The 21332-nt window shown below is 37.0% G+C and overlaps 1 protein-coding gene across 1 annotated transcript in view; it reads right to left on the bottom strand.

The window, feature by feature from the left end:
* The window catches only part of FANCC (FA complementation group C), a gene marked incomplete at its 3' end in the record, with an annotated part of 173649 nt that extends 162147 nt beyond the window's left edge, over nt 1-11502 (bottom strand). Inside the window, exons 1-3 of the mRNA XM_082656763.1 lie at nt 11329-11502; nt 9579-9663; nt 4335-4429 (exon numbers count right to left, since the gene is read on the bottom strand). Of these exons, the coding sequence (XP_082512889.1) occupies nt 4335-4429; nt 9579-9663; nt 11329-11493 (345 nt within the window). The 5' untranslated portion in view covers nt 11494-11502. The remainder of the gene's footprint in view (nt 1-4334; nt 4430-9578; nt 9664-11328) is intronic.
* Between the last annotated feature and the right edge of the window lie 9830 nt (nt 11503-21332).

Here is a 21332-nt window from a genome sequence, read left to right on the forward strand (position 1 = left end):
CCTGAGCATATATCCAGAGAACACCCCAATGTCAATTGCAGTGCTGTTTACAATAAGCAAGACATGGAAGCAGCCTAAATGGCCATCAACAGAGGAGTTGATGAAGAAAATGTGGTACATATATACTATGGAATATTACTCAGCCATTAAAAAGAATGAAATTATGCCATTTGAAGCAACATGATGGGCCTGGAGATTAGCATACTAAGTGAATTAAGTCAGACAGAGAAAGACAAATATCACGTGATATCGCTTATATGTGGAATCTTTAATACAAATGATAGAAATGAACTTATTTACAAAACAGAAGCTGACTCACAGACTTAGAGGACGAGGAGGAGGGATTGATTTGGAGTTTGGCATTGACATTTACACACTGCTATATTTAAAACATAAGCAACAAGGACCTACTGTATAGCACAGGGAATGCTGCTCAATATTCTGTAATAACCGAAATGGGAAAAGAATTTGAAAAAGAATAGATACATGTATATATATAACTGAATCACTTTGCTGTACACCTGAAACTAACACAACATTGTTAATCAACTATGCTCCAATATAAATTTTTTTTAAATGACAAGTATAAGAAAATTCAGAGGAATAAAGTTAACTAGGCATTCAGCAAAATTAAAACACATAAAAAACCCAGAATTTCTATTACATCTCTGTCCTAAAAATACAACTAATCAATTCAGTCTACCATTTTCAAATTTAATAATTAACATGAATTTTTACTGCATTTTAGAATTTATAGAAGAAATTCTTTGTTTTTGACTCAGGGTGTTTCAATCACATTTGTGATGCTCCAGAAACACAGAATGACCCAAGATTTTATTACCACAATTAAAACAGGCTAGCATGTATCAGGTACTAAGTAAATGCTCACTGAATGAAACTAACAAATATTATTAAAATATGGCTTGTTATATAGTTTTAGAAGGATACTTGATGACAATTACACATTTTTAAAGTGTAATATGTCACTCTTTAACTTTTATGGAGAAAATATCACTTTTAGGATAAAAGAAAATATACCCAAGATATGTACAATTGATTCATAAACTAGCAACCATCTTCTGTCTTGCTGCATTTACAGTCAACATTATACAATTATGAAGGTACTGATTTGTGATAGGTATATGTAATTAGCTTTAGACTGCTAAAAGTTAAATAATTAATATTATTCCTACACATCATTTTTTTTATCAGTTAATATTACAGGTTTGCCTAGTACAACGATGAGGGAAACTGTTTTCCTAGTCTCTTAAGTGCTCAACTCCTCTCTAGTGGCACCATCTTCTCAGAGTAAAGCAGATTCAGAACCATCTCTATTTCAATCAACTTTCTCTCCTTCCTTCACTGCCAAGTTTCTTCAAAGGGTAATCAAAGTTTATTACCTCTGCTTCCTCACCTCCCCATCATTCCTCAATATCTATAGCAGCCTGGCTACTTCCCTCAACCTCCCACTAAACCTATTCTCACCAAAGTCATTCCTCCTTAGTGGCTAAATCCAAGTAGTGCTTTTCAGTCCTTATCTTGCTCTTTCAATCCTTTATGCTCTACAATTGCCGTGTCCAATACAGTGACAACTAGCCACATGAGGCTACTCAGCACTTTCAAATGTAACAGGTACAATGAAGAAAAATGAATTTTTAACTTTTAAAATTTTAATTAAATTTAAATTTGAAAACAGACACATGATTCAGCTTTAAGTTTCTTTGAAACAATTTGGGTATGTGAACCTACTTTTTCAACTGTATATTTTATAAAACAAATCAAGAATTTCCAATGAAAATTTAGCCTCTGAATTAAGATGTAACATATACACTGAATTAAGTATAACATATATACTGGATCTCAATGACTCAGTATAAAAAAGATTATAAAATGATCACATTAATAATTTTTATATTGATTACATATTTTAATAATGGTATTTTGGATATACTGGGTTAAATAAAATAATCATTAAAATTAGTCTCAACTTTTTCTTTTTACATTTCTTAAAGCAGGTACTAGAAAACTGAAAATTATCTATGTAGAATATACTTTGTTTCTATTGGACAGTGGCGTGCTATAGCATTAGATATAAATGACCACTCATTCCTTCTTAAAATGCTGCTGCTTTTCTCCTCCTTCTTCTTGGACTCCCCCTTTCTAGTGTGCAGTGTAACTTATTCTTCCACTCACTCCTTAAATGCCAGTGTCTCCCAAGGTTGTCCCTAGGCCCTTTCCCTTCCTCACACTAGGCACTTTCCTTGGGTGATCTCACCCTCACGCATGGCTCCCACTGTTCCTGTACCCTGAGGACTGTCAACCCTCTATGTGCAAATCAGCCCCTCTCCTGAAAACACTAAGTTCAACTCGACCTACACCTAAGTACACCTGCACTTAATTTGCCGTTACATCCTTACATATTTACCTTATTAATATCATAAATCTGGTCCCTCTTTTCCATTTCATTCAGGCCTTCATGATTTCTCACTTTTACCACTACAATTACTTTGAAAGTGCTATCCCTGGCACCTTCCAAAGCAACTTCCTTTTGCTGGTAAGTTTCTAAAATTCACACCTAGCCATATGATTTCTCTATTTAAAATACTTCGGTGGTTTCCCCACTGCCTTCAAGTTAAAGTAAAAACTTCTTATAATCATACATAAGGCTTTATGCTTCATCATCAACCCTATAAAATCCCAAGCTCAGGGATATCTAAGCACCTGCAGTTTCCTGAATACAGCATTTGCTTCCTCACCGCCATTCTTTGCACATGCTCTTTTTGCTGGCAGGAATACCGTTCCTAAAACTCTATCCTGTTCTCTTAGTCATCCTTCAAAACTCAGCTGATATATCATCTCTCCCAGGAAACATCACCAAACCACCAAGTCTGAACAAGTGTCCCTCCTCTGCGTCACCATCACCCCTATACATAGTTCTACCAATAACCCAATGACACTGCCCTAGAATGACCTGGTTAGTAGTCTGTAAACTCCCTGAAGGTAGGAATTAAGTGTTTTAACTTTACCTCCCTGTGCTACACTTAATGAGCACCTATTTATTAAATGGACACAATATTAAATAAGGGAAACCCACAGAATAAACTGCAAGGCTAGAAACTTAAAACTAGGCTAATATAAGTCACGAGTTAAATGAAGAAAGTTAACCTAATCACTCTAAAAACACTTTATAAGATGGCCTATTTCTGGACTTAATGAGCTAGCCAATAAAAATATATATCCTAAATAATCACTAAAATAGCAAATACTCAACAAAAGCAATAATTTAAAAAACTGAAAACTAAGTATGTTATTCTATTTCTATAGTCTTGTTTTTCATACCTTTTCTTCCCTAATTCTACTTATCAGTTCCTTCCTTCAGCTCTTTAATTTTCGAGTTAAATGTTGCATTTTTTCCGTCCCTCGCCCAATCCTTTTCACTTCTACTGTCCCTCCAATTCTTCTTTTAATCTAACAAAAATGCAAATACTGTCTTTGTCATCTCTGTCAGCAATTCTGTATAAAACGAAGGAATGGTAAAAAGCAGTGAACGGAATGATATCACTAGTCAGATTGCTAGACAAAACCATATGCATTAATCTGGGTGGTTGGTTTCATAATACTAAGCAGCTAATCTAGACCATATGCATAGTAAGTGGAGTCTGACAGGCATCAGCAAGTCCTTGAGGTTATTGCAGCAGGGCAGTGGGGGGTAAGAGAAAAGACCAGCCAACTTGCTGGTGGTGAGGGCAGCTACAGCACAGCCTTACAACATTCTCGTATTTGTGCCCACCATTCAAGAGGAAGCAGAAACGGGGAATTCAGGAAGCTGTCAGCTATCTGGACTAGCACGGTCAGGTAACCGATTTTAACGGTGCTTGCAGCATTAGCCAACCAGCCCTAGATGCTAGTCTGAGCACACTGGCCAGGGCACCAACTTTAGGACACAAAATAAAGACTGCTGCTCCCAGGGCACTTCTGAATTTTAGTTTTACTACAGAATAGATTCTGAGAGAGGCAGAGAAGTACCTGAAGAGAAATTATATAAGTATTTAAAGTAGGTTGGTAGGAAGAAACAATTGTTAGAAGGAAGGAGAGTACATTCTTTTAATTACCTGAGAGTAACTTTCTAAAACCACTCAACATTAGTTCTTGCAGGCATGGGGAAGTTCACCCTGAGGACCTGTCTCTTAAGGAATTCGCAATCAAACAAAACTGAAATCTCTTGTAAAGCTTTACAAGTTTAACAGTGAAGGATGTGTCTGAAAAAGTTTCTGGACTGTCAAAGCAGCACCTTTATTGAATTCAAAGCAGTATAGTGCAAGATTTATTTTTACCCGTGTCCAGGAGTTAAGCTTTGATTCTCCAGAATTCTGTGGATCTTTCTTAATCAGACAACACAAGCACCATATTAGAATTTTTTGGCTTTCATCTGCAAAAAGGAAAACTAAAATGAGTAGGTTTTATCAAATAGAAAGAAAAGATAATCAGTATAAAATTTGTAACATTATATACTAAAGGAAATATATTTATTATATTTTAGGAAAATCACAAACTACTAAGTTCATAGAACAAGCATCCAGGACCATGTGTGAAACTTTGTGGTTTTTTTCCTTCTTGTGGGTTCAGGATCACTTATGCTTAGCCCTTGTGAGGTCAATTCTCTTTCTGTCACAGCAGCAATTTTTAAAGCCAAAAGAGAATGATGGAAAGAACTAGCTTTTTTAAAGATCAGTTCTTTATTTTATATTCAAACCATTAGTAATTTCAGCCTTTTTAAGGCAATATCACTGCGATAAGCAGTAGTCAATATTTCTGATTTAATCAAATTGGCCAAAATACCCCCACTTGTTAAAAATAAATTTAACAAAAAGAATTGTTTTAAAATACATTCTTTTTAGTACCAAATGGTTTGGATAAAATAGAAGCCTTTTACATGCTCCTAATTCTTTACTCTAAAATGTAAAACTTTACTAAATATGTGATAACAATGCTGACCTTTGAAATCTATTTGGCTAGGACATCTACTTGGTAAGCCATTTTCTCTTTCCTCCTTTGGTAACTAAGTCCATTCAAGTTGGAGATTCTATAACACAACTGAGAAGCAAAAATGAGACCTAAAAACTGAAGATGTCAGTACCTGAACTAGAGCCAAGCTACTATGGACTTTACCACAAGGTCATGGAGCTGATGCTGAGGAAACCCAGCACCCGGAATCACTCCTCTGCAAAATCACCTGATGCTCTTTACTTTGTTATCTACTGCAATTTCATAAACACAGCATTTCTACAGGGCTTCATTAACAAGAAATAAGGAGAATACAAACTACAGTAAGCTATCTCGGCATTTTCAACCACAAACCAAAGGACCCTGATAGTAATTTTAAATCCATTTTCCCCCAATAAACTTAGGCTCTCCTAACAACTAACACCTCTGAACAAACTTTATCAGGGGTTATCCTGAGGGATAGTCCTATTTTTCCTAGCTTTTATGAGCTCAATTACATCACTGGCTTGCCTGAAATCAGTTCATTGCAAGAATCACATAATTTAACCACTGGAGATCCTAGGGTTCTTCAGGTTGAACCAATGCCACTGATTAAAAATCTGACTGTTGTACTTTCTATGTTTTAAATATCAGAAGAAATTATAACTATCTGTATGTCACAAGTGTGACAAACACATCTAATGATATGCTTATGTAAGCAGCTTCCCATGTTATACAGAATGCAACCTGATGGGGAGCATTTCCAAAAATCAGACACTCACCACTGAAGAGAAAAAAGACAGAAAATTTTAATTATGGAGTGTAAATCTAAAAGAATCCCAAAGATAGGAGTTTTCCCCAGGTGTTGAGTGACTCTGCACATTTAGTTCAACAAGCATATTATTTTTTACTTTTCTCTCAAAAAGAAAAAGAAGAGCAAGAGTAACTTGCCCCCAGCCTTTATTTCTTTGCCCAGAGTCAATGCACTGAAATGCACTGCTAATGAGCTTACTTTGCTTTAGGGATTTAAAGATGCAAGCCATCACCTATTATTCATGAATGCCACCAGCACTGTCTACAGGGGATGGCATCTGTCAGGCTCCTCCCTAGAGGCTCAGACATCGGAGCTGGAGCACTGGGGATCGAAAACTGCCTGGGATTCATCATGCAGACAGTCATTAGTGCAAAGCACTCATCTAAAAATGAGTGTAAGGGAAAGGAATATACCACCATATATTTGTCACCTAATATTTTATTGTTTGATATCTTGAACTGAAAGCTCAAATGAAAGCTGAATTAATTCTATAGTTTAAAAGTGTGATGGCAGCATTTTTTTAGACAATAAATATTTGTTTTAAGCTGCCAAGTTTGGGGGCAAACTCTCACACAGTAATAAAAAGCATGAGGAAAACAGGTTATAGCTATAATACGTTAATCATGAGCTCAGACCTAGAACCTACCAGCCAGAACTCCAAGGAGGTGAAGGCAGTAATTTTATGGAGAGAACACCACTGAATAAAAGGTGTTTTTTCTATTAACTATTTTTTCTCTTCCCTTTGTGGAGTCTTTTAATTTGCAAATCCTTCCTCCTTCCTTATTATCCTTATTTCTGATCCTAGTCTCACTTACTTACTTCTTTCCTTGATGGAAACTGTTTACTCTTACTGTACTTAAAAAATAATTTTGATATTACAAAACCATAAGAAAATATCCCTTCCTGGAAGAAAGTGCCCAACTAGTGAAACAACAGTGGCAACACAGGCAAGATTTGATTACTCATGAGTTCTGTGCCTGTCAGTCTCCTCTACTAGCTCAAAACCAAATGCATACCTCAAACAGGAAACTGAAATTTAATGGGCAGTTCAAATGGTAACACACACATTTAAACAGAAAGAGATGGAGAATTTGTTTCTGGTTCACAGAGGGGGCCAAAGTAATAGAGATTAGGTGCTAAGGAAAGATCACAGACAGATGCAAGTCTAAGTCCACAGGGAAAAATCAGTCCAGTCTCTCACTTTTACAAATAAAGAATCGGAGACCCAGTGAGTTCTTGCCTTAGTTCTTGCCTTAGAAAATCCTATCTCATCTATTTTCCTCCAAGAGTCAGCCCCTGCAAAACCTCCCCTGAGAAACTCTCCTTCCCCTCAGCAACTTAGTCAAAGCTCCACAGTACCAACCATCATCCTGACTCTGGCTGATCTCCTTAGGTTTCTTTTTTCCCTGACTGGAAGCTCCTAGAGGGCAGAAATTGTGAGCCATGTTTTCCTAGGGCTTGACATTTAAAAAAAAAAAAAAATAGTGACTATATACATTCACATGAAGCTGGCTGGTGGTAAAGCCAGGACTGGAACATTTCAACCACAGTGGTACAATCCATGGGGGCAGATCATTACAACAACATGGGCTTTAGAGGAGTAGGATCCTGGATTTTATTAGTTCAATATTCTGAGAAAAGTGACATATTTAGGCTAATCCATAAATATCTATCCTGCAAGCCTATCAAGAACTCAGTTAGACCCATGATGCAATCCATAGAGAAGAGTGCTCAGCACAAAGTGAGCAATGCGTTCTACTTCAATTCTACAACCCAAACTTTCCCACATTTTAACATTTCTGAATTAAGGATGTGTCCCACATCCACTAGGTACACTTAAAGGGCATATTATTTCTTTTTTCTAAAAAGTGGTCATTCAATCTATGAAGTATCTAACTATGAGTGATGCCTTTAAATGGAGGAAATTCAACAGTTTCTTTTCCCTTCTCCTGCCATCAACAGCATTGGCCTAGCTCAATGTTTTTCACACTTTTGGTCACGACCTATAGGTGGATTGTAAAATCAGTTTTGGGTCATGAAAACCATTTTAAAAATGGTATAGTGAATATGAATTGCACATAATAAAAGCAAGCATTTTTTCATGAAACGTGTGGGTGTATGCGTATGTATGCATATATACACATGTATAGAAAATGTATTTCTGGTCAAAGGTTTTTTGAGAAACACTGGCCTAGTTGAAATATATAAATTTGGGGCAGGTAAGCATGGCCCTGGTAGGCAAATACAGTGATGGCTTTGCCATTTTAGATCAAGAACTTGAACAAGCTAAGTGGGTAAAGGAGGAAGCGTCAACTTAAGGGGGAAGAGGAAGCAAGAGGCATTAAGTGAAGAGGAAAAGGAATAGAATGAAGTTGGGGGTGGAGCCAGTAAGTTTGAGTATATGCAGTGCACCCATGCATGTATGCTCATGGAACCAAATGCAAATGTTGTCCCTTCCCCACCTAGTTCAAGCTCCTTCTAATGACTTAGAACAGGCTAGGAAAGAGATACTGTGTAATTCTCTAAACATCAAAGGGGAATATTCTTATTATTTTTGATTCTACTATCATTATATTATGCAATTAGTCTCTGACTTTAAAAATATGAAAAGTAGGGGGCTTCTCTGGTGGCGCAGTGGTTGAGAGTCCGCCTGCCGATGCAGGAGACACGGGTTCGTGCCCCGGTCTGGGAGGATCCCACATGCTGCGGAGCGGCTGGGCCTGTGAGCCATGGCGGCTGAGCCTGCGTGTCCGGAGCCTGTGCTCCGCAACGGGAGAGGCCACAACAGTGAGAGGCCCGCGTACCGCAAAAAAAAAAAAAAGAAAGAAAAGTATATATTACATTAGCTAACAATATAGTCAAATCAAGGCAATAAACCTCCACTATAAACCTTCAGATGTGCCTATTCACCCTATGCTAAGCTCTGGGACAACAAAGAGAACTAAAACCACAGTTCCTGCTGTTGAGAGGCATTCAGTCTTCCAGGGCATCAGACAGGCAAACCAACAATTATAAAGCAGTGTAGTAAGTGTTATAATTAAGGGAGATACTGGCAGCTATGCACACACTAAGAAAGGTTCCTAACTCAGCCCTAGCAAGGCTATTTCGAAGAAGATTTGAGGACATGAGATGAGAACAGAGTTCCAGGCAAAAAGAACTGCATGTCGCAGGCCCAGACATCAAGCACTGTTAGTAATTTAAACTGTCTACAATGCATGTGGTATAGCTGTGGAGGATTAAACAGGAAATGAGTCTAGACAGGTAGGCAGGAGGTCAGTGAAGGAACACCTCCCCCAAAGTATCCCCAAATTCCTTTTAACCTTGAGTAAAACCAAACTGTCACCCCTAAATAATGGCAGAGCCATAGCAGAATTCAAACACTGAAGAATTTTACACATGGAAAATGGTGTGTGAGTTAATATGAAATTGCAAAACAAGAAATTATTTCATTATTATAACCATTTTACACTGAATTAAAAATGAAGTTATAACAATCATCTGGGAGTTTCTGCCCTCTAATTCAAGGAGTTCTGTTCTCCTACACATCTGCATGTATGTGCTTGTTTGTGTGTGCTTATCTATATACACATACACAAACATATATGGACAACACTAAAGGGTACCTTCTTTGTAATGGAACAAGGAATACATTTGATAAGTTGTTTCATGAAAAATAAGAGAAAGGCTTATAATTTAAAGTTCTGTGTTTTGTTAAACAATGCAAAGATTAAAATTATCATTAGAAGTCTGCATTTTGAGAGGATATGTTTTGGATTCTTACCATATGCTAAGATAAAAGGATTCCAGCAAGTTTTTGCCAACAGTTGACCAACTGTGGGGAATCTTTCAATAATTGCACTTGAATCCTATAAAAGAAAATTACGTTTTGGTCAGTAAAAGGACACTACGCAACTCAGAAAAGCCTGAACTGCCATTATAGGTTAAGGGAGCTTGAATGTTTCTTGTTTAGCATATATTTTAGAAAAGTAAGGGGAGAAAAAGGTTAGAGAAGATCTTTAGGTAAGTAATTCTAATAAAGTTTAACAAGCAATCACCATACTTCATCCTTAAACCAGGCCACCCAAACTAAGAAGTACAACAAGTTTAGGTAAAATCAATATTATTGCAGCATTAACTTTCTTTTACTCATATTTAAGTCAAGAAAGGCCACTTTATCTAAAAAATAACAAAGACTGCATAATAGTGAAAAAAAATTATAGGTGACTAATATCTATATAACACCATACGTTCATCCTGGTTTTTTTTTCTAACATAATAAGAGAAGTTCCTGAGTCAGCTCCAGTAGCACTATCTCAAAGAAGGTTTAGCAGCACAAGAACTCTGGAACTTGTAAAATGAAATAAAAGCAGCCAAAGCATATAGATGCGTATCTCTGTTTATTACTATTTTGATTACTATATGCTAAATGACATCATATTTGTCTGCAACGACCTAAAACCTGAAACAAAAAGCAATCAACCAAATAGAAAACAGCTTAAGATTAAAAAATACACTTGCTGCTGTACACTTGGCCCTTTCCCACTTCTTTACCTTTCAAGAAAGTTAAAAAATAAGACCAAACTGGGCTAACATGCATGTAAGCTGAAATGATAAGCATTTCCTACTGCTGAAGCAATAAATTCCTCACATTTGTCTGAGCATCAAGGTCAGTCCTGGACTTTCTGGAATCACTTTAAGGTCAAGTTACTAAAGTCTCATTGCCAAAAAACAATTTTAAAAGTTCGCATTAGTTGTTCATACAGACAGTATCTTTTCTTCTTCTTTCTAAAGACATGTGAACTCACATCATCACTATTAATCGTTCTTCAAATTTCCTACTTACTTCTTTGATTAAGGAAAGAAAAGTATAACACAAGAACACCTACATTAAATGACAATTTTGCTTTTCATTTTGAAATTAGAAAATAAGTATAAATAAATAATATTTTGATATTATGAAAATACATTAATTCACAAAAATACCTATTGCAATGAAAGTATGAAATCTTATGTCAAAATGAAAAAATACAAAATTTTGAACACAATAACGTATACAACAATAGTGAAGACACTCATAATCTTAATATTCACAAGAAAAGTCCACTTAAAATATTTATAAAGAAGAGATCTTAACATTTATCATCTCTTAGTAGAGCCCACTTTAGAATAGGGTTGAGAAAAGAGTAAGCATTTCAGCAAACCCTTCAATATTTAAGAGATACAAAGGCCTTTAAAAGAAACCCAATTATTTCCTGACAACAAGTGTCGAAGTCTTGTTTATTTAAAAACAACTTGATTGGTCGGGAAGTCTCATGTGACAATATAACTAATCAAGAAAGAAAAGACTGAAGTCATAATGAATCAGACACTAGGAAACCACATCCTGTCTGCAATATTTACAGGTAATTTGTCTGTCTAATCTTTCGTTAGGTCAATACCACAAGTCCCTGGACTGCATTCAGGCTTAATAAAATCTGGTAAAGAGTTCCTGATGTCACAAAATAACCTTATTATTTTGGTCCACTACTCACCATCTCTTTCAAGGCTTCATACAACTGCCTCAGGAACTCCTGGAACTGAGGCAGGTGAAGACAGGTGTCTTGTTGGGTTTCCAAAGTGGATGCCTGATCCCATAAAGAAAGCTTGCGCATCCAAAACTGAAAATCAGAAGGAAGGCCTACTGAATCTTGAGCCATCTCAGAAAAAGGGAAAAGGTGATGTACCTTCACAGTGGTTTATCACACGCTGAAGGAAACAGTGAACACACATCAAATCTATAAGAAAGGGGGAAAGAAATGAAACATTTAAAAAAGGATCTTTTATCAATGCCTTCATACCACTGATGAGTGAAAGGAGGATCACAAGGGACCAAAATAGCATGCTTTCTGTGAAGTCATCTTTGAGTTATTTTAAAATGTGTCACCCAGCTGTATCTCCAATTTTTACCATCTGAACTTTTTATCATGAGTAATATCATTACACTAAAAGTCATTATACCTCCACAGGCACATGCTAATTATGTACAAAAAGCACAGCTGATAATACTTTATATCTTCTTTTTAAGACTGAGCTATTTTTAAATGTTCTGAATATGAAGTTCATTTGAGTATTTTAATGTAATGGGAAATCAAAAACATCCAGGGGAGTTTCATAATAGTCTGTGCCTAAGAAATGTTTTTGAAGTTCTTATGTTTTATATGCACTTCTGGCTTCTCATTTAGGTGTAAAAAAATCTCTATGCATTAGTGTCTAATGAATTTTCTTCCTAGTTTCTCAATTCTGAGAAAAAAGTAAAATAATTCATTCCACATGCACCAATTTGAACAATCTGCTTAATTTAATTAATGACTGCTGTATATGCTTGGTCTCCATTCAGAAGAAGAAATCATATTTTGGTAAAATAAGATAAACTCCAATTGTTGAGGAGGTATGCCAGTCCTAAGTGACAGAAAATAAAAACTCATAAACCTGACTTACGACATCTGAAGTACATGTTAAAAAGAATAGTGGAGTTACATGCAGAGTGAGTGAGTACCTCAGGCAGAGATAGGTAAATAAACTCCAGGTGCCTCACCACCATCCCAGCTCCTTGCCATCCACACCCATGGGAAGCATACTGGGCAAAGAAGGGAAGGCTGCTTCTCAACAGGTGCAGGCTTTTACAGACTCATAGTTTCCTGGGGCAGGGATGATACTCAGCTATCTAATTTCAAAAGATTACTCTGCAAGTAGTAAGTGAGTTTAAATCTTCAACAGCGATTAATTAACAGATAAGGTGCTCCCAATTAAATGCCAATAACATCAACAATGGAGGTTTTCATTACTAAACAGGAAAATAAGAAAAAAAATAGGAAGACTGTACAAGTTTGCTGCAGTGCAAAAAAAATCTAGACCAGGAAGATGAATGTTTTAAAATAGTACTAAAAATTTAGTTTTGAAAAGTCCCATAAAATTTTTTAAAAGTTTAATTATAGAGGGAAATATGCATACTGTCAAATGGCACATACATAGCCAAAAGTCTAGATGTCTGGTTCCTCTTTCTCTATCTTCTTTGTCCAAGCCACCACCAATACCTGTGAATTCTACCTCTAAAATAAACATATGCGATTTCATTTGACCTCATTCACTTCTTTCCATTTCCACTACTGCCATCCCATCCCATTCCTGTCCATTTCTTCCCTAGAGTCTTCTATCTGGTCCCACCTATTCATCTCCAGTTCATTTTCTACACTGTCAACAAAAACAACTTTCCCAAATGTAAATCAGACCTAGTACACTCCTGCTCAAAACCCCCTTCAATACGTTCCTTGGGAGGAAATCTCAACCCCCTGCAGAAAAGATACCGGCTCCTTACCAGAGTCTCCAAGGCCTTGTAAAACATAGCTCCAGCACACCATCCTATGTCCTATGTTGCCTCTCCCCAGCTGACCAGAGTCCACTCCAGGCCTTTCATCTGTTTACCAACACACCAAACCCTCCTTCCAGGCCTTTCTGCTGATGCCTCCACAGCTCTGAGCACACCGGTTAACTACCCTGGGCATTTATTTGTTCACTCAGTTATTATTGCCTCTACTGGTACATGCATTCTCTGTCTTCCCTGAATTTAGCCCAGGCCTGGGAAATAATAAATGTTGAATGAGGAAATATTTTTCAAAGTATAGTTCTAAGCTAAATGTTATAACAAAATGCTTTTCCAGGTAGAGCAATTTAATTTTTAAAAGGTAACTCCCCCCAAAAAGAAATTTTAAAGGTATTTTTATGTTATCTATGTAAAACTTAATTATTAATATCCCATTTTATAAATATAGTAATAGCTTACATATTCATATAATTACTATGCTCTTGGCAATATATTAAAACCTTATGCATACTAGCTAATTTGATCCTCACAACAACCCTATGAAATGGGTATGTACTACTATCCTCATTTTACAGAAGCACAGAGAGATTATGCAATTGCCCAAAGAAAGATTATGTAAAAGCCAAAGGAAGTAACTGTTAGTAAGTAGCAAAGCTATGGTTGTGGAATTTGAATTCAAAGACTTAAGCTCTAAAGTCCGTGCCCTTAAACAAAGAAATAAACTGAAGAAACAAACTGATGAATTTCTAACATGTTTCATATGGCTCTATATGTAAGTCAGTTTAGATATTTGGGAACATCAAATTGAAGAACTTTTTGATAGAAGAGACAAGAAACTATTTTATTTTAATAAAATTACAAACAACCTTCAGTTTAGCAATGGAAATGCATCTGATTGTTTTAAATGGAAAAAGCTTTAGAGATCATGCAGTACAGTGGTCCTGGACGCTCTATTTCACAGCCTATCTGGGGAGTGGGGTCAGTGGGAGTAGGGAGATGATAGTGGTTGTGAAACAGGTGGTACCCTGGTTGTGATGGTAGCAGTGGAGGTGCTGCTGGCATTTAGTGTCCAAGAGCCAAGGATGCTGAACACACTGCAATGCACTGGGACAGCAGCTCAAAAAGGAAAATGGTCTTCCCCCAAAGGCCAACGATGTCCCTACTGAGAAATGCTGACCTAATCTGCACACTCTGGAATGGGCATCTGTTGGTTTTGCCTGTTTACCATTCCTCCTCCATTTTTAGTTATAACACCTTACTTTTCCTTTAGGAAAGTATCTCCCCTATATTCCCCAAGTCTTGGCAGGTCCATTAATCAAGGTACCTATGCCATCAGTCAAGGGGTGAGATGATGATTCAAAGTAGGCAAACTAGACTCTCTACTGGGAATCCAAATCTTGAGCAGACTGCCATAAAGGTGGAACTAAGTCATTCAAAGATTCTCTTAGTCTAGATCCCTATGCCATCTCCTTAACAAGGTATGACTTTTCAGCTTTCTCTTTAATTCTGTCAGCTACCCAGGGGCCATCTAATAATTTTTTTTTTTTTTGCTTAAATTAACCACTATTGGTTTCTGTGATTTTCAATAAAAGAACACAAACTGATATAGTCTGATGTTATACAGTATCGGATACAAACTGATACCAGATGGTGGGCTGCAGACAACAGACCTTTGGAGAAAGGAGGGGAATTTAGAAGTGCTACTGGGCCAAGTCAGGTAAAATGACAGTGAAACTTCTGTTCCTATTAGGGAACTGGAAACCAGAAGTCCATGGAAGAAGGTAATACAGATCAATGAGGCATCACCCTCACACAGGGGTCCTGAATCATTACACTCTTCTAGTAGGAATGGCCAAGTGAAACCACTTGACTATCAAAAAAAAAAAAAAAAAGTCACACATCTGATGACTTGCAGAGAACCTCACTCCTCAGCTGAGGGGCCAATGGGTCTTAGTCAGTGATATTAGGCTGTCATAAACGTAATCAAATGGTGACTCCAACTCAAGGTGTACTTTTAGATATGAATCCTAACTGGGGCAAATTAATACCACCCTTTGCACCTAGAATACAGTTAGGAAGCTGGTAAATGCATTTCTCCATGGGGATAAACTGAGGACATGAGAAAGCAGTTGACTTTCACCTGAATCAAAGATATCAATTCTGGATATAGCACGTTACACTGGTCTACCATATTGAAGATATCAGGCTGATCAAAGTAGGAAGATACGGGTGCCTTGTTTGTATTCCATATGGTGGGATATAAATCCCATGAACATACAGGGCCTGCCACTTCAGGAAGTTTCTTGTAATCCAATGGTCTGTGGTCCGGTCAGGATATGCCCTTTAAAATGAAGATACACAAGAATCTAGTACCAGTGGTGGCCTCCATTGTGGAGACCTAAGTAGATGGATGATAAGTGCAGGAAAGGAAATGTCCTTTCCTGTACTTTTACTGTACACCTTTTTGCAACTTTTCAATTTAATGCCATGTGTACTAGTTACTGACTCAAAATTAATAATAATAAACAAACAAAAAAGAAAGTGAATGATAAGTGCTATACCTTACACCTGCTAAGAAGCAAAATGCTTGGCTGATACCTCTGGGATTCCGAAGGTAACATATACTACAGGGGTTTTAGACCATTTATCTGCTTCTACCCACTTGCCTGGCAAGGAGGAAATACGGGTAGGCCCAGAGGAATAATCACTATACAGCTTATCTGTCCATACTGAAGTGCTCTGCCACTCAGCTACGACCCAGCAGATCCTACACTCTTTAAAGCCTGTGTGGAAGATCTGGATTCTGGAAAAACCTTATGGCAGGACTCAGTGACTGGACTGATCTTCCAAGCCACAAAGCTGGGTGTACCCAGCAGCACTCTATCATCATGTGCAAATTATGCCTGCTTGGTCAAAATGCATGAGTGAGGTTTTTGGATGCTATCTGTATATGTCTTGCTTGCTATGTCACATAATTTTTAAAAATTCCCTTCTCTTTCATTTTCCCCTCTCCTACTACTGCATATATAAAGTATATTATTAGTAGATAAATTTGCTAAAATCTATAATTTACAGATAATAACAAAGATGGGAAAAGGAACTGACATTATCCAGAACCTCTGGACTTGAAGCTAGATGCATTAACCAGGCATTACTTTGAATTACCTCCCTTTTTGGAAGGAAGAGAAAGCTAAATTATGTTAGTGGAAAGTGTTTTAAAAATTCTTTGTATGGAAAGCAATAGGTTTGAATGTCTTGAGTAGCCAAGAAGAGACAGTGGGCATATCTGTTGTTTTTGCCCGCCTAACACCCTTTTCCTGTTCTTTTAATATACAGTCAGCGCTCCCTATCCACAGGTTCTGCATCTGTGGATGGAAATTTTTTTTAATTTCAAAAGGTTCCAAAAAATTTGCCATGCACCCGCTACTATTTACAAAGCATTTATCTTGTATTTACAACTATTTACACAGCATTTACATTGTATTAGGTATTCTAAGTAATCTAGAAATGATGTAAACTATATGGGAGAATGTGGGTAGGTTATATGCAAATACTATGCCACTTTATATAAGGGAATTGAGTATCTATGGATTTTGGTATCTGCAGGGTCCTGGAATAACCCCCCTGCAGATATCAAGGGACAACTGTATACACACCCCACTTATGCTCTGAAGAACTGCCCTTCCTTTCCGTATAGTTTTAATGAGACTGGTTTGCCTCCTCAGAAGTGGAAGAGTTACACAAGTCTAACAGATAAAACTAACAGCTAAGGAATACACTATACAAAATGAGTTTATGTCCTTTTTATCTGACATAAACTGTAGACTTTCACCCATTAAGGAGTACTTTCTGATGATCTCACTTAAAACACAAATTGTGTGGCACAAGTGAAATTCTGTTTATGATGTTTTCTTTCTTTCTTTCTTTTTTTTTTTTTGGTACTGTTCAGTAAGTATTTTTTAGTATTCAAAAAAAGAAGTAAACAGCCAAATGAATCCTATGTACCCTTTAAACAGTTCAAACAATTATCAAGATTTTCCATTTTTAAAGCAAATCACAGATACCATATCACTTTACTCAAAGTATCTTGATTTGTGTCTCTCTTTTTTTTTTTTCTGTGGTATGCGGGCCTCTCACTGTTGTGCCCTCTCCCGTTGTGGAGCACAGTCTCCGGACATGCAGGCACAGCGGCCATGGCTCATGGGCCCAGCCGCTCCGCGGCATGTGGGATCTTCCCGGACTGGGGCACGAACCCGTGTCCCCTGCATCGGCAGGCGGACTCTCAACCACTGCGCCACCAGGGAAGCCCTGTGTCTCTTTTTCATAAAGACTTAGAAGAAACTTAACTACAATATCTCTTTCATAGCCAATAAAGCCAACAATGCTATCATCTAATACCTCTTCTATGTTCAAATTTCTTAAAAACTTCCCTTTATATTTGGATCGTTTATATTCGGATCCAAACAAGATCCACACATTGAATGTAGTCAATATTGATATTTCTCCTTTAATCTGTAACAAAATGATGTAAAAACAAGCCTTCTCTAATCTGTAACAAGTACCCCTCTTTTATTTGTTTTTAACCTCTTCATATCATTTATCCCCGGGAAAACCCAACACATTTGACCTATAGAATCTTTCACACTTGTGCATTTAGCATTTCTCGTGGTGGTCTTTAACATGTTTTGCTCTCTCTTCTATATTGCTTGCAAACGGATAGCTAGACCTAGAGGTTTCATTAGATTCAGGGTTAGTTCTTTTGCAAGAATACTTCATTTGTGGTGTTGTGTTCTTTGAATCAAATCAGAAGTCACATATAATATCTGGTTGTCTCATGTATCATAATGTTGAAACTGATCAGTGGTTTCAGGTATTGTCAAACAAATCCATCCATTATAAAGTTCACCACCACCTTTTCTCTAATGGTTTTAGGATCTTCTGATGATCATTTTAGGTCCATTAGAGGCTGAAAAATAGTGATTTTTCTAATTTTATCCATTCTCCTGCTTTTATGATGTTTCCTGATGTATAGAAGTTTTACATTTTTAGGTAGTCAGGTTAACAATCTTACCTTTGGAACTCCAATGTATGTCTCTCCAATCCTGTGAAACTGCCAAAAGTTCTGCTAACTTCTCTCACTTTTAGTAGTACAGGCCCTCTTCTAGGTTCTTGGTCTCTCCCAGCTTCTCAAGAAATGACAAATGCCCTGAGGTTGAAAAGCTGCTGTAAAATGTCTGCTCAGAACTTTGCACCTCCCTTCATCCCAAGATCTTAACCCTTTGAGTCATGAGTACCTTCATAGTTCTCCAGTATCTTCCAAATACGTTTTATCTGGCTTTTCTAGCCACTCTAAAATAGCTGGAGGTAAAGTCTATAATAAGTTCTCTTGATTAACCAGGATAGGTGAGGTAAAAAAAAGTATGATACAGACTATATTTAATGCAAACATACTTTCTTTAAAATTGCACCCAGGGCTTCCCTGGTGGCGCAGTGGTTGAGACTCCGCCTGCCGATGCAGGGGACGTGGGTTCGTGCCCCAGTCGGGGAGGATCCCACATGCCGCGGAGCAGCTGGGCCCATGAGCCATGGCCGCTGGGTCTGCTTATCCGGAGCCTGTGCTCCGCAACGGGAGAGGCCACAACAGTGAGAGGCCCGCGTACCGCAAAAAAAAAAAAAAATTGCACCCAATTTCAGTTCTATTTCAGACTATATAGTTGAGACCAACCTTCCTGCTGAAAGTTATTCTATAAAGCTACATGAAATATAAAAACGTAATTCAAAAATCACCAAAGAAACAGCAGGATAGTGTGGAATTTTCAGAGAAAGATCTTGGCACATAAGGTGGCACAGGCCTAGGGAGGCTTTTCTGATCCTGAAGAGGTAGTTTAAAGACAAAGCAGCAATTCTGACAGCCTTGCTAGAGAGTAAAAGTAGGAGGCCAGGCCTGTCAAAGTGAGGTCCGCATAAACCACCCCACATTGAGGACTGCACCCACAGAGGTCCACCCTGAGAGTATGGGTGACCCAGAAGTAAACCAGCCTGCATACAGACTACAGCCTAACTATGAAACTGAAACTGAATTAAGGTGGCCCCAGGTTGCTAGTGCTGCTAGGCACCTGCAAGATGCAAACAAAATTCCTCTCTGGAGAAAAATAACATCATCATACCTTTCTAGTTATTTCTGAAAATAATTTTTCAAATCCAACAAAATTAAATAATTAAAGACAGGCACACAGGAAGAAAAGAACACATGAACAAGAACCCAAAAACAATGGACAAGAACAACAACAACAAAAAACCCCAAAACAGAGAGGTACTCAAGATAGTTCAAAAACTAGACAAATTCCTGGTGGCACAGTAGTTGAGAGTCCGCCTGCCGATGCAGGGGACACAGGTTCGTGCCCCAGTCCAGTAAGATCCCACATGCCGCGGAGCGGCTGGGCCCGTGAGCCATGGCCGCTGAGCCTGCGCGTCCAGAGCCTGTGCTTCGCAAAGGGAGAGGCCACAACAGTGAGAGGCCTGTGTACCGCAAAAAAAAAAAAATAGACAAAAACTATAAAGTAACTAAGAGGGTCCCTTGTGAAGATGAAAGCCAAAATTTCATCAAGGAACTGAAAACTATAAAAAAAATGACCCTATAGATGAAAAACAAACAAACAAAAAAAGCAGGAATTCTAGAACTAAAAAAAAACTGAAATTAAGAATTCAACAGATGGGTTTAACAGCTACTTAAACACAGTTGAAAAGGGATTTGATAAACTTGGAAGATATATTAGAAGAAACTATCCAGAATTCAACATGGAAAGTAAAAACAATGGAAAAATACAGAAGAATGGATAAGATACACAGAAATACAGTGTGAAAAAGCTAAAAACCTATCTTCAATGCAATGAAAGGAAGAAAGGACCAACCTAGAATACTACACCAAGCTAAAATACTCTTCAGGAATAAAGGTAAAATAAAGTTCTTTTGACACACTGAAAGAATCTGTCACCAGTAAACCTGCTCTAAAGGACGCTCTTCAGGCAGATGGAAAATGATTCCAGATGGAAGTCTAGAGATGTCAGAAGAAATAATAAAAAATGATAAATACATGTGAAATTTTAAATTAACACTTATGATATAAAATAAGAATAGTATTATTGGCGTTTTATTCATATATATACTGAAATTAAAATATAAAAAACAATAGTACAATAGTACTTAATAGTATTTATTTTATAATCTTACAAAAATTTTTAAAGCAATGTGTTAACACTGTAATGAATATAAAATGGATCCTAACTGCATGTCTTAGAAAATGTGAATTTCATAGAATTATTTAAGAATGAATCCCTAATAGCCCATCTTTTAAAGTATGTTAGCTGAATGTTATGATTGTGTAATATCATTTTAGGGCATTACCAAAAAAAAAAAAAAAACAATAGTACATATGCCAGGAGAATGACAGACTTAAAGAGTTCTAAAGTCCTTGCATTTTCCAGGAAAAGGAGGATAAAAATGTTAACATTCGACTTTAATAATTCAAAAAAGCATACCATAATTTCTAGGCTATCCACTAATGGAAGAATAAAAGACAGTATAGAATCTCCAAATTATCAGAGGAGAAAAATTCATAGTAAAAAACACTTAACCCCCAAAAGGGCAAGACTGGAGAGAAAAGGAATATAGAATAGACAAAATAAATAAAAAGCACACAATAAGATGGTAGATTTAAACTCAAATATATCAGTAATTATATAATATGCAAATAGATTAAATTCCACAAGTAAAAACCAAAGATTATCAGTTTTGAATTTTTTAAAAAGCTAAATGTTGTTACAAAAGACACATCTAAAACACAACGATATAGGGATACCAGAGAGGCTAAAAGAAGAATAAGGAAAAAAATGCCATGTTAACCTAACCAAAAGAATCAAATAGAGAGGGTGGGAGGGAGGCGCAAGCAGGAGGGGATATGGGGATATATGTATACATATAACTGATTCACTTTGTTATACAGCAGAAACTAACACAACATTGAAAAGCAATTATATTCCAATAAAGATGTTAAAAAAAGAAAATCAAATAGTTTCAATTTAAATACACTTTAGGGCAAAAAGCTTTATTAGAGGTAAAGAGAATCACTTCATAATGATAAAATGTTTAATTTACCAGGAATACGTGACAATTTAA

Source organism: Grampus griseus (genome assembly GCF_964374135.1).
Source record: "Grampus griseus genome assembly, chromosome: 6".
Lineage (NCBI taxonomy): Eukaryota > Metazoa > Chordata > Mammalia > Artiodactyla > Delphinidae > Grampus > Grampus griseus.